The 13,824-nt window shown below is 42.6% G+C and overlaps 1 protein-coding gene across 1 annotated transcript; it reads right to left on the reverse strand.

Annotated features, from left to right (window-relative positions):
- Positions 1 to 5,867: 5,867 nt before the first annotated feature.
- Positions 5,868 to 13,481, reverse strand: ESX1 (ESX homeobox 1). Its single transcript, XM_054289915.1, has 5 exons — positions 13,382 to 13,481; positions 13,062 to 13,275; positions 12,938 to 12,983; positions 8,155 to 8,441; positions 5,868 to 7,270 (listed from the first exon to the last, which is right to left on the reverse strand). The coding sequence occupies exons 1-5, from the start codon at positions 13,479 to 13,481 to the stop codon at positions 7,045 to 7,047; spliced, it is 873 nt and encodes a 290-aa protein (XP_054145890.1). The 3' UTR covers positions 5,868 to 7,044.
- Between the last annotated feature and the right edge of the window lie 343 nt (positions 13,482 to 13,824).

Genomic DNA, 13,824 nt, shown 5'->3' on the forward strand with positions numbered 1-13,824 from the left:
TGTTTTCCCTAGACATGCATGTCTAAGAAACAAACTGGGGTTTTTGGATGGCCTTCCCTGCGTTTTATTTCTCTGACCAAAGTGCCCTTCCACAAGCAAAACTGCTGAACACTTCAGTGTTAAGGCTGTGGATAATTTCAAATATTTGACACGAGCATAGCCATGCATTTTTGTCTTGGGAACAGTTAGTTTTGAAAATATTTGAAATGGCACCTTCATAAGGTAGAATTCTGTAAGAGTCAATAGTAATGGCCATGCCAGTGCGAGAAATAATAAATGAGGTTCTCTGCTGCCTTCTCTTAGACTCAGGATGAGAAATTGAAATGCAGATTGGGATCTTTTTAAACTGACAATTTTGTGAATGCTCTACTAATGCTTGGTGCTGCTTTTTTTTTTTTTTTCTTCAAGGCTGTGTCTTGGCAGTCCTTAGTACTTGCCATCCACCCTTCTTGGGGAAGGTTATTTGTTTTACAGCCAGGGCTGAGCTTAGAGATCATCACAGTCCCAAAGCAGAAACCCTGCTGTTGAGCTGGGAAGCAAGTAAGAATCTCCCCCATTTGCTCCTGTGTTCTGCAAACATAGCCCCCTCACTGTTTTGCTTTCTCTTTGCTCAGCTCTGTACAAAGAAGCTGAGTGTACACAGTGCCAAACATCACCTGAAAACTTTATTGCTGCTGTCAGCAACTTCTCTACTAGTTCAGTTTGAGAGAGCACAAACAGAGGTAACACTGAGATGTTCTGATAACTTACTGATGAGAGTGTCTCCAGGCTCTTCTCATACATTAACATTTCAGCCTGCTTCACTTCTCTTCCTATATTCACTTTGGGATATATAGAAAATAAGGCTATAATAATGCTGTCCTTTCTTGTCTTCTTTCACAAACATTAATCCCGTGATTTTTTATCAGTACAAAATAACCCTGGAGATAGGGCAGTCTGTGGATCAGCTTCTATGAAACTAGAAAACTGAAATTATTGTGTTTAATTGTGTGTGAAAGTCAACTTTTGTCAAAATCTCTAGCTGTGACTGGGTGCTTACAAAATGCAATGTATTCTTTTCTTTAGCAGATCCCTTAAATACATTTCACTAGCAACCCTTTTGAACCAGATGAAACTGTAATTCAGGCTGTCTTGTTTGCTTCTGCTTTAGTTCACAATAATGTCACTATGCTGCTCACACCAAAGGCTGAAGTTTTTATCTGTAACATCAGATATTTTGTCCTAGTTCTTCTGCAGGTCATTTCTGATGAGATAGTTTTTATAAAATAAAGAAACCCAACCAACAACCCAACCAAACCAAATCAACAATCCTCCATCCAGTTATATTTTTAATGTAAAAGTTTTGTTACTCAACCAGTGTGACTTTGCAAGATCATCCCAATCTTCCAGTGGCTTCCCAGCAGCCAGCACAGAGCAATTCTCCAGCTGAAGTATAGGAAACATTGCTGCAGCCAAAAAATGAAGTTAATAGAGAATATGATCTTTCCAGGTTTTCCTCCCATTTTTGGGTAAACTCAGTAGTTAATTGGTAAGGGCAGTGTGACCAGAGGCTGAGGAGAAGACAAACAGCTGCTGCGAAGTCATGCCTGAGCTGCCTTGTGCTGTGGCTCCTCCACCTGCAGCAAGGACAGCCCTGTTCTCAGGCCTGGATAGGGCATGAGGGATATCCAAAATCAGGGCAGGGTGTGACACAACCCACTAGCTCAATTTCTTTAGAGTCCATGTGTAGAACTGTGTCATAGAAAGGGGACCAGGATACCAGGTGGTTCATCACCAGTCCAATTTATTCAAGAAAGCATCAAACACTTATACAGCAAATAATAAGCTTATGAATATTCTGTAAGCCAAGCAAGCTATTGGTTAAACTATACCATGAACTCTTCCTCATTCCTTAGGGGTTACACCTCTCTTTTCTCATGTCTCTTTCACTATTTGTTATCCTACTACAGAACTGCTTGACTATAAGGTGAACAGAAGGGCCCTGTCCTTAGCTGCCTTTTGTGTCTTTTGGGTGGCAGTGCAGCTGCAGTAAGTGAAGTACAGATGTGTGTGCATTATCACAGGCATTTCCCACATGTGCTCTCATACAGCTTCCTGGGAAGCCATAGGTCAGACATTTGCTGTTAGGTAATTATATTGCTAGGGACACTCTGTGCACAATCTCTTCCTCCCTCCCTGCTTTTTCTTATCTTTTGGCAGTATAGGTTTTATCTGGTGATCCCTGGTGTTTTATGACAATAATATCAAAAAGGGGAATAAAAGATTCTGCTTTGAGGAAAAACATCTGAAGTTTGGGGATGTTTCTCCCTTACATTCCCTTTTCTTTGATTTCAGGCATCTTTCACGGGATGAACAAGCAGAGCAAAACTACTACCTGGCTGGAGGAGAGAAATCCTAATTTACCTGGTTTAGCTTAAATTCAGCAGATCTCTGTTTCCAAATGGCAGTGCATTGTACTTACTGCTCAAGCTAAGGAAAAAAGTAACATCCCACTCTGTGGTTGGCAAATTTGCAGCAATGACCCCATTGAAAGCTGGTGGCTTACATCTCATATAACCTGAAATAAAGGAGTCACTCACACATTCATAATCAATACAATTACTTCTACTTTACATGAATTAAGTAATTTGTATGGCATTACTGTTTGGGGCATTTGTATCCCTATTCAGAGCACTTCTTCAGTATTTCAGTCCCACTGATGGTAAAGGCAGGTGCATGCCAGTTACCCACAAAACCAAGGCAAAGCTCTATGGGGAAGGTCTTTTATGTCCATCTAGATTTGAATTTGTAGTCCCTTTCCAATTACTGTGCTAATTGTTTAAGAGATTGCTAGACTAAAAAAGTTTTTAATCACTAATCTGTTTTTGAAAGGAACTTATGGGCTCAAAACCTGAACTACATACTTCTTAAATTAATTTTCTTCATGAATACTTCCTTCTCAATACAGATTTGTGAGTCAGAACACCCTACTGTGCTTGTTTCTTTGTCTTTTCTTCAAACACCTGGCCTATTATTCTCCTTTTTTTTTTTGCCCCAACAAAATCATTCACTCTTTGTAGGCAAGGTTCTGATGATATAATGTCACTGGAAATACAGAAATTTATCCAACATGCTCTGGCACCATAAATGAACTTGAACCAGAGAACAAACGGAAAAAATTTGACAATTTAGCCAAATGTGAGTCCTCCAATAGAAATATTTATCAGTGTTTTCTGAAGAGATACTAATATGCTTGCAGGATCTCCCAGCAAAGCACCTCAAAATGTGATGTGGAGGGGAAAGTCAAGAGGTTTAATTTGAAGAGAGAAGTTTTTTCCTCAGTAGTTGTAGACGATGGCTGGGTTGGGATTGTATTCAAATTTCTCTGTGGCTTTGGAAATCCTCCCATATATTTTTGCTTTCAGGAAAATCAGATAAACCCAATAAAACAACCAGGGCTTCAGGCCTGCCTCCGTTGAAATCTGTGCCAGGAAACAATCTTGATGTCACCCAGAGAAGATTTAGGCTGTAACCTTTCTTTATTCAGAAGAGAGGCATAGGGACATATCCTGCAGTCTCAATCCAGGTCAGTGCAGGCTTTGCCTAAATTAGAACTAAATAATTTATTGCACAAGGCAAGATAAAATGTCAGGAAATAATTGCAATGTTTAGTGTGAGACACACTCTGTAAAATGGCTTGTTCAGGATGTGGGAGGCTGCAGACCCATTGCCCTGAGAAAGACTAGGAGAGCAAATGTCCCTGCTGGATTAATAGCAAATAGTTGAGCCCATGTGCAGCTATGAAACCAGACTGAAGGTTTTTCAGCTCTCCAAAATTTTTTGGAATGTAATTTTAGTACTATATCCATAAAAGCTGGTAATTAAGCCTCTTTATTTAAAATTTAAACAAATTGAATAAATAAGCCTTCTTCCCTTGGTGTGATATTTCATTTTAAGGTAGTTATAATTAACACATAATACGTTCTGAGTTTTGATTATGAGCACTCTGTGGTTCCTAAGCTGATTTCAAGTGTTGCTCTGCATGTTTATTTTCATAATACCATTAGCTCTCACAGCTGGATTTCAAGTCACAGGAAAGAATGGACATTTCTTGGAAGGACTTGTTAGAGCAGAAAAAACGAAATCACCTTAAAGAAAAACTCTTAATTTCAAAGTAAACCCAGATGAAACATCACAAAGCTATGTTCTCTAGCTGTACCCATTGGGAACTGCTGATGATTGCAGACAATGTCTTCTGCCCAGATGGCACAGGGCTGACAGCTTCTCCTTAAGCAGGAACAAAACAGGCAATGCACTTACCTTTGCTGTTCTGCCATCTGTCAAACTGGGCACGGTAGGTTGAAGCTGCAGAGCCATGCAGGAGTGTACAGCAAAGGAGACAGTCCTGGCCTCAGTGTGGCACTGGGAAGAGTTCACAGCTGGCAGGGAGTGGTGCCCAGCAGGCTGTGCTCTCAGCAGGAGAGGAGGATGGCTTGGAGAAGCGTGCCCTCATGTAAGGAGAACGAGGACAGAGCAGCACCCAGACTGGCAAGGCCTGGGAGCCAGCCCTGCTGTCCAACCCTGCAGTTCCCAGGCTGGTGCTGAAGTGGCTCAGTGTGCTGGGTGGAGGGAGCAGCTCCCAGCTCTGGCAGGAGCTGTCATGCACATGAGTGGAGTTACTTGCCTCTGTGTGTTTCATTGCTGTCCCTGAAATTATTTCTAACCATAACTATTGGAAAAGCTTTGTTGATAGATAAATGTTATCTCTGATGTAACTGCTGAAATTTAGCTTGTGAATTTGATTCCCCCATACCTGAGTGAGATAGGCCCTCTGGTCAGTGATGAAGATTTTGTTGATAACATAGGACCTACTATTTAATGCAATGTATTACATCAGCCTTCAGCTCTTATTTTTCACATGCTGCTTCGGTAACTTGTCTACAAATATAAAAAGCCTGGGCAAAAATACCCAGGTTTTATTATTATTGAAGACTTCTTTTCTTAATGACTTATGGCAAAGGCAGGACAGGTTCGGCTACTTTAATTGAAACAGTGAGTCTCCTTTCCTGCAGAACCTCTGCATTGCAAGAGAGAGACACTTGTGGCAAGGAACGATACCACAGAAGCTTGCACAGAACAGGAGTTGTGTAATGACAGTTTTCAAGGCTTTAACCTACTTAAAAGGTTTATTTGGAACAAACTCAACACTTGAGTGTTGTGCTGCCAGTTGGCAGCCTGGGCCATGAGAGTGGACTGGTGGAAGCAAATAGCTCTTGTGGGAGAAACACACTCAAACTTTGTGTGAGAGTTCCTGCTTGCTTCACTTCCGCAGCCTCCTGCTGCTTGACTCACAGTGCAGCCCTGCTCTAACTCCAGCAGGGAGCTGGCTCTTCCCAGCAGCTGAGATACCACCATCTCCTCCTGCCTGTGCTCCCAGTGAGGTCTATGAACCCAACAGAAATACTTCCACTCTAGTGGAAAGTGATGAGTATTTGTCTTTGACCCAGCAAACTTCCTTCTGTGTCCTAGAGCTAAGTACAAGCTTGGTGCAGTCTCCAGAAGCAGCAGTGATGTAGTTGGTGCTCTGCACCTCAAACTCTAGCTGAGAACTCAACTGTGCAGTCTTAAGAGTAGGCCTAGAGCTGCCTTGAGAAAGAAGTTCTGAACTACACAAAATATTTTCAGTGTAAATGTGTTTGAGGACAGTTTTGAGAAAACACGCAGCATCAGTGGAGGAGTTCCATGCTGTCCCATCAACCACAGGAACAGATTTTGCTTGGACCTCTGCTACAGGTGTGGGAAGGGTGATCTCCATGTGCAGCCAACTATTGGCCTTTCTTTTGCTGCTGTGAAGCAAAAATCAGCACTTATATCACTCTGCCATTTGCACAGTGTGTTTGTTTAATGAGCCCTCACAACAGCCCTGTGAGGTAGGCGAGTGAGCTGCCAAAGGAGCATAGGATGACCTGTCCTTGCTTTTCACTACAGCACCAGGAGGATAGTACACATCCTCACTTTACACTAAAGCATCAGACCTGTGGAAAGTTGTTCTCAGTCCCATGTCCTGGATGGGGAAGTTCAGCAAAGACTTTAAGATGACCTGTCATGGAGTCCAGGATTGTGATGGACTGCAGACTCCTGCTCAGTAAGGCCTCTGTTCACTCATTTCAACATTGGTCCAAGGAAAAATTGAACACATTGAGTACTCATTTACATTCTGAAAGTACTCAAGGCATGAAATGTCTCAAAATATACAAGTAATCTGTTAACTTACTGGTGTGGTAAGGTGTGCCAGAAATCTTGCTAAAAGTATTCAGCAACCTCATGTTTACAGCTATAAGCTACTGATTGACATGTATATACATACACAGAGACCTACAGACAATGTACTGCACACTGCTAGCCTACTTTCACAGAATACAGTTCATGTACAGAGGTTAAAATTTCTTAGTTAAGACATTGACACCCTGAACATAAAGCAAACTTTTTAAAAATTTGAAACAAGGTACTCTTTACACAAACCTAATTCTGAATCAAAAGCCCTTACTGAAAATAGTCCCCATCTCGTTCCTGCTAAGTCTGTCTAGAATGCAATATTTCACTGGCATTTGCACTTCAACATGAAGCATGGTCTCCAAGTTAATAACTGTGTACTGATTCTCAAGTACTGTATGTAGGAGTTCCTCCTGAGAAGTTAAGAATTGCTTAGAAAAGTGGTTATTCCTGCAAAGAATTTCGAGTCTTAGGACTAGCTTCTGGTGAGTTCGGTGATTTCAAAGCTTCAGATACATGTTAGCCTGATTTACACAGATGAAATAGTTCCTGCTTCTGTTTCTGCAGTGCAAGAAATGATACAAGCCAATTTACTGCCTGATTTCATGTTGTAATGAAGGAAAACAATATTTAGTAGGTTTATTTCCTTTCAGTCTGTTACTGAAGCTGCAGGAAATACAGCTCTGTGTGTGTGTGTGTTTTCTTTTTTTTAAATGTGTTTCTCTAATGAGAGCTACTTATTGGAGAAGGCATTCACTTTCCCCTCCGTGGCTGTAGTCTGTGGGAGAGCTCCTAACAAAGTTCTTTGTTAGTGTTTGTAAGACTGGAGATGAGGTTTAATTGAGGGATTTGTGCTGAATGTTCTTTCGCTTTGAGTCTTAGTGCTGCAATGCTTGACGTTTTCCTTTCAACTGCTGCTGGATCAGTGAAGGCAGTGAGAACAGGGTCTGACGGGGGTCCAGGAGCTTTCATTAGTACTGAAGCTGTTGTCACGAGAGGATTTAAAGCATTGAGAAACCTGTATTTGAAAGAAGTCAATATTACCCAAATTAAGAATTGTTTTGGAGAACAAATACTGAATTGCAGCTTCCCCCCAACAAAGTATTAGGGAAAAAAGTTCCAAAATTCCAAATTTTTTCCAAATGTACATTTTTTAGCTTTATTTTGCAGTATAGTGTCTTGCCCTTAAAAAAAAAAGGCAGAAAATCCCACCCTAAATAAAAAACCGAACCACTTTTAAATAAAATGAGCAAGAGATGATCAGACATGGCATGCAAATATCTAAACCAGCAACCATTTGCAGAACCCCTCATGCTAAATCCTTTCTAAACAAACCTTGGATGCTGTAGATCAGCCTGTTCTGTGAAAGCAATAAACCACCTCATAAAAAGGCCAATTTATATAGCTGTTTATGCAGACAATTTGTTCAGATCAATTGATTTCATGTGAAAAGCATTTGTTTGTCTGTTAATGTAGTACTAAGATACAAGCTCTAATTTCAGCAAAGGTGCTGTCTTATATTTTTTATGTATGTATATATATACTTGGATATAATATATAATGTATTAATGTTTTTTTTATATAATGCATTTATGCTTGAGAGAGAGTAAGAAAGAAGGATGGAGCTGCAGCCACACAGGTCACAGCAGTTTGTATGAAGACTAGAGTTCAGTGAGACCAAAATTGCAGTAAGTATGCACTATTTGTCTTCAAGAAGCAATTACATATTAAGATGTTATTAGCATGACTTAAACCCAAATTTAGCTGTTCCTAATCAAGTGATCCTACACAGGAACTAACCCATTTTAGTAAGTTTATTGAGAACATGCGAGTAGCAAAATAATATAAAAGCAGCATTTTTAACAGTTTTGAGATTTAGAAAAAAATAAAATTATTCTATACCTTCCAAAATGTGGATTTAATATAGGATTTCTGAAGAGAGAAGTCCAGGTGAGACTGCTGAGGCCAAATGGCCCTAAGGCTGAAGGACTAAAAGCTGGGGACATGGATGGCACAGCCAATGTGGAAAGAGGCATTGACCTCCATGTGTGATCCAGGAGGGGAGAGTGGCTCAGTGGAACATCCAAAAACAGACCAAGTGGGTGCGTTAAGGAAATTCCTGGAACAGTCCCCAGAATTTCATTTTTTTCACGTTTCCTCCACTTTGCCCTTCTGTTTTGGAACCAGACCTTCAACAAGAAATTATAAAGGCATTAGCTGAACTTACTCTGCAGTTTGTCTTACCAGATAGTAGAGCGCGTATTGATATGGCAAAATAATTACTGTTTAACCAAACATCACTCATTTAATATAAAAGATCTTTTCATAAAGGCCTTAGTGGGTTTATTACAAAATAAATCACTTTTCAATACTGTAAATTTGACTACTTTTTGACTGAAGAGTCATGAAGGTTTTAAAGCCATTGTCATAAGTTAAACTAAAATGCAAGAGCAATTATTAAAAATGATCATTCTTCCTTTCATAAGCTATTTATTGAAAGTTAAATTTCAACAAGGCCATTCAAGAGGTGGCGATTATAATGCAGTACAAAAATTGTTTTCCAAAAGTTTTAAATAGCATCGACAGTGTTTAAAAACCGGGTTTCTGAGGTTAAAAACCAGCTTGCTTTACCTCAGCCGTGCCCTATGACCATTTCCAGCAGTGTAACTTACCTTCAGGTGCTTGAATGTCCTGAATTGTGTTTGGGAGAAAAGCCCTGCACACACCGGGGCGCTGATCCCCAAACAAGGCTGCAGCACGCCCCAGCCTTGCTGTCCTGAGCCTGATGTTGTTTGTCTCTGTCAATTGACAGAGACACAATTGACTCTTTCAAAGCACTTGCTCTGGGTTCTCAGGATCCAGCTGAAGAAATACTGTGCCAGTCCTTCCATTGCCTGCAGAATATTTACACTGGAAAGCTGCTGTTCTCCTGGCACAGGGACTTGCACCCCTCAGGCTGAGTGTGTAACACAGAAGTGTCTCACTCACAGGCAGTCAGCAGAGGGAGGTGTACTCAGCAGAAAATCAGAACATCAAAATTTTGAAGTTGTTACTTGGAATTCTTGAGTGGCAAGACTCATTCTTTGGTTTTTCCTCCAGAAACCATCAGCTTTCAATAGTCAGATGTCTTACAAAGGGATATCTGAACCTGTGAAATGCCAGGCAGCTATGCCTAGATACTCCATCACTGTCAGTCCAAGACAGGGGTCTGGTAAGGAAAACTAAATTACTGGGATCAGATTAATTTAAATCCCTGTTAACCAGTAATCCCAAATATTTGTAAGTGGAGCTTACCTAAGATCTCACAGGAGAAGACCACCAACTCAAAGGTTTTAGTGTTTTCTATGAAAAATATCAAGTTGAAAAGGAAATAACTGTCTCACACTGATATGCAGATTCAGCCTTTCCTAAAAAGGATAAAGGCTGCAAGGGTGTTCATGTCCTTACTAAATGGTAGCACTGTTCTTCAATCTGTTCTTCATAAAGAAGCCTAACACAAAATTAAATGTCTGCTTTTCTGCTTTCTCCATCCTAAAGCAAATCCATTTGATCACTCGGACATGCACTTTGACTACAAAATATTTTTTAAATGTTTCAGGTAATTTTGGGCTTAACTCCAAAATTTAATTGTCTCTCAGATTTTGTATTTCTCAAACTGGAAGGAAATACCAGCATAGATATCTAATAATTACTGTTAGAAAAAAGCTGGCTTTCCATTCCTTATTGGTACAAACCCGTCAGTTCAAGTGGTAACAGGAGCAGATCAATGCCTCATACCTTAGACTGACATGACAAACAGCTTTTTGACAAAATTTACTGCACACAATATAGTCATTAACATTCAGATTAGTCATCCTGAACCATTTGTTAAGCAGTTTTTCTTTGCTTCCAGTAAAAGCCTTAACTTTCTCTTATTCTATTTTCAGACACTTCTGAAGTGACAAACTAACCATAACAGAAACTGCTATACCAGTCTTAAGATTTTTATGACTGTAATATCAATGGCAAAATGCTCTAGAAAAAAGTATGACTTAATACTCAAGAATGAGTTTTAAACCATTAAGTTTTGAATTGCATGCTAAATATTACCCAGATTATATTTGCAATTAGTAGCATCATGCATATCTGACAAGAGATTCAGGTCTTTTACAAAGGAAAATGTGAGCAGGTAAAATTTGATTGCTTTCTTGCTGTAATTTTCTGTAAAAATGTATCCAATTTAATTGATGTAATACCTAATGATGCTAGAAAGATACATAGATGTGCATAACTGTATCATGTTTCTGCTGTAAGTAAATAAGAGGATTTAAATAAGAGTAATGAGAAAATATGACAAGGATTTCTTGATCAGTTATATCTGTAAGCCAGTGGTTTAAAACTGATGCAGTTTATGGCAATGAAATACCCATGAAACCTTTTACTCCTCACGTTAAACAAGATAAAAGAGTCCTTTAATTTTTTCTTATTTTCTTCCCATCCTAACAATATGAATAATGAGAAACATGAGTGGCAACAACAGATGCAAATGCTATTGAAGAGTGATCCCAACGTGGCTCCAGGTTATGACAAGGTTTTGCAGACTCTCTGACTACGTCTTTCCCAAGGTAAGGAATCTTGTTGGGAAGGAATTCTCCCTTATTCTATAGAAGTAAATAAGGAGGGTGTTGGATGAGGGAGATCTCTTTGAAATGATGATGGAATGAGCATATATTCATGCCATTTTTTTTTCTTATTTGTTCATTTTCATGCAAGACTCTAAAGGAGGAGCAATGCAGTGGCTGGTACCCATTTCAGCTCGTTTCTCCACAGAGAAGCAAACCTCCATTTGTAAAACACACTGAGGTGAAGAAATTATCTGACTGCATTGGGTCAGATTAATTTCTTGAGCTTACACTTGACTAACTAAAGAGATGCCACTTTCCATGTCAGCTGATTTAGCCAGGTACCATGGGAGAGGGTTGCAAGTCTCCATTTCACACAGAATGCCTTACAGACTAACAATGAGCATGGGCAAGTGTTTGGTAATTATGGTAGTTGAAGTACAGTACCTCGCTGTTATTCCTACACATCCCCTTCCCTCCAGGCTGAGCCCAGTTTCCCACAGAACAGGAACTGGGGTTTGGCCCTGTGCACTGCAAACTCACACTAAACAACTGTGCTGACTCTGTGCTCCATGCTCAGGACACTTGTGTTAAGACCTAACAGATTAAGGAGTCAAAGACTTACCAGGAACAGCTCTTTGCTGCTCCTTCCATCCCCTGGGGATGCATCAACTCTTGTTAATTTTCTTGTAAATTCCTTTTTGGCTACATCAAACACAAATGTTTTGTTTGTTTGTTTGTTTCTAGATTAGTCATTAGGAGATGAGTTCCTCTTTGCCATGTGCCATTGCATCATTCCTTCACAGGGTCTACAGAATATGTACCCCACAAAGTGAATTTGACAGTAACATTTAAAGTAACAACTTTTCACCCATGTCTTTTTCACTGTTAGATGCCATGTGCAGTTGTCAGAGATCGGGGCATGTCAGTGACTGGAGGTTTTAGTCATTGTTGGTGTTAGAAAGAGTGAAGGATACATAATTTCCCCCAAGTCCACAAAAGAGAGCTGAAAACTGATCTAAGTATTCTTTGAGTCAATTATAAAGTATCATTCATACGTCTAATGCCTTTTTTGAAGATGGTGCATATAAAGCTAAAAAAAGTTACAGTTTTACAGACTGTAACTGTGGTGTGAACCATTGCAGATCCAGTGACTGGAGTAATGACAAAGTATACAAACTAGGATCTGGCATTAACAGTATCAAAGCTTTGCAGTAGTAAGCAGGACTGTCACACTGAGCAGCTGCACCAATTCTCAGTCTTTTTCACAAGTAGGCACACACCCAGAATTGTGCTGGAACAGTCAATATCTGATCTACAGCACAAGCCAAATTTAGTACAATTGTCATTTGTAGCTTATAAATACTTGAAAGCCGTAACACCTTTTGGAACAATTTTTTTTTTTTTTTAGGCTATAATTTCTGTTTGAAAAGGGGATTTCTAGGTTATGAAGAGATGAATCTAAAGAAAAGGGTTTTTAAGAGATATTGTTAAGCAGGAGTGCATAGAGTCAGTAAAAGTTACTAAGAGTAGTTTGTAGTTTAGCCAAACTGCAGCCTACAAGGGATTAGTGTCTGTCTAAGCGTGCTGAAGTTCTACAGGCATTGCTGCAATCACAGCCCAGCTGGGCATAAAATTCTCCTAGACAGGACCTTACTGTCATATATGAATGTCAAATTCATCTTTCATTTGTTTTAACCGGTCATTTAGAAGCGTTTTTAGTTTTATTGAGCTAAGTTAGACCAAGAGAAGGATGTTAACTCTGCGGCCTCAGTAAATAACTTTGAATGCCCCATAGAACCCTCATTTTCTGTAAACAACTTAATTTATCCTTTTTTATTCCTGCTTTTCGACCCATGAGGGCGGCAGCACAAGCGGGCGTGAAGCGCAGCCGGGGAATGTCCCTGAGCCGCCGCTTCCCCGCCCGGGCTGTGCTGCGCCCCGTCCTCCGTCCCTTCAGCACCACCCGCCGCGGACAGGACGCGCGCCCGGCGCCGCCGCTGCTCCGCTCTGGCCCGGCGGAACCAGAGGGAGAACGCGCCGTGTTCAACCCTCTCCTGCCCCTCGTCCCCTCCGGCACTCACCTGCACCCGGGCTTCCGTCAGGTCAAGGCGCAGGGCCAGCTCCTCTCTGCGGGAAGAGCACTCAGTCAGAGCCGGAGCTCGCCCGCCGCCCCGGCCCTGCCGCGCCCGCCCCTCCCGCCGCTACCTGGTGAACACGTCGGGGTAGTGGGACTTGCAGAAGGCGCGCTCCAGCTCCTCCAGCTGGAACGTGCTGAACGTGGTGCGGTACCGCCGCTGCTTCCTCTTCACCGGGCCCGGTGCCTCGGAGCCGGGCGGGCGCTCCTCGCGCTCCTCCGCCTGCGGCTCCTCCGCGGGGCTGCGCGCTCGGCCGGGCCGCGGAGTCTCCGCGCGTTCCGCGCCTGAGGGACACAACCGCCGAGTTACCGGGGCGGGCGGGCGTGCAGCGACCCCGCCGCCCCTCGCCGGGCCGCCTCTGACCGTGCCGCCCTCCCCGCCGCCCCTCACCGTGCCGGCCCGCGGCGGGGCCCCGGCCCAGGATGCTGTCGATGAAGTAGGAGGTGAGGAGGTGCAGGGCCGGCGGGGCGGCGGGGGCCGCGCTCTGCATGGCTGCGGGCAGGGCCCCCGCGCCGCGCCGGTTTTATGGGCGCGGGCAGCGCCCGGCTCCGCGCCCCGGCATTAGCATTTCATTAGCGCGTGGCGTCAAGGCCGGGGGTGGGACGCGCCGCGCAGGAGCCGGGCCACCTCCCCCGGGCGGGCACAGAGCCGTTCGCTGCCCTGGGGCCCTACTGCCCGCTCCCTCCGCTCCCGCAGGCCGGCCGTAACTTTCTGAAGCCTCGTTCGGGGGCGCGGAGCGGCCGCGGTGAAGTTGTGCCGGTGCCCGCCGCGGTGCGGGAGAGCCGTGCCCGGCTCCTCGAGAGGTGAGGATGGGTCCGCAGTGAGGGCTGGAG

The sequence above is a fragment of the Melozone crissalis genome, unplaced genomic scaffold (genome assembly GCF_028551555.1).
Source record: "Melozone crissalis strain CALT ecotype California unplaced genomic scaffold, PUWL_Pcris_2 ptg000068l_1, whole genome shotgun sequence".
NCBI classification, from domain to species: domain Eukaryota; kingdom Metazoa; phylum Chordata; class Aves; order Passeriformes; family Passerellidae; genus Melozone; species Melozone crissalis.

What these genes read in the sequence shown, in the direction of transcription:
- ESX1 (XM_054289915.1), bottom strand. Translation starts at nt 13,481, where the DNA reads ATGCAGAGCGCGGCCCCCGCCGCCCCGCCGGCCCTGCACCTCCTCACC. An exon ending in TACCCCGACGTGTTCACCAG is followed by an intron (nt 12,984 to 13,061) that starts GTAGCGGCGGGA and finishes CTCTTCCCGCAG; the next exon opens with AGAGGAGCTGGCCCTGCGCC. An exon ending in TGACGGAAGCCCGGGTGCAG is followed by an intron (nt 8,442 to 12,937) that starts GTGAGTGCCGGA and finishes TTCTTGTTGAAG; the next exon opens with GTCTGGTTCCAAAACAGAAG.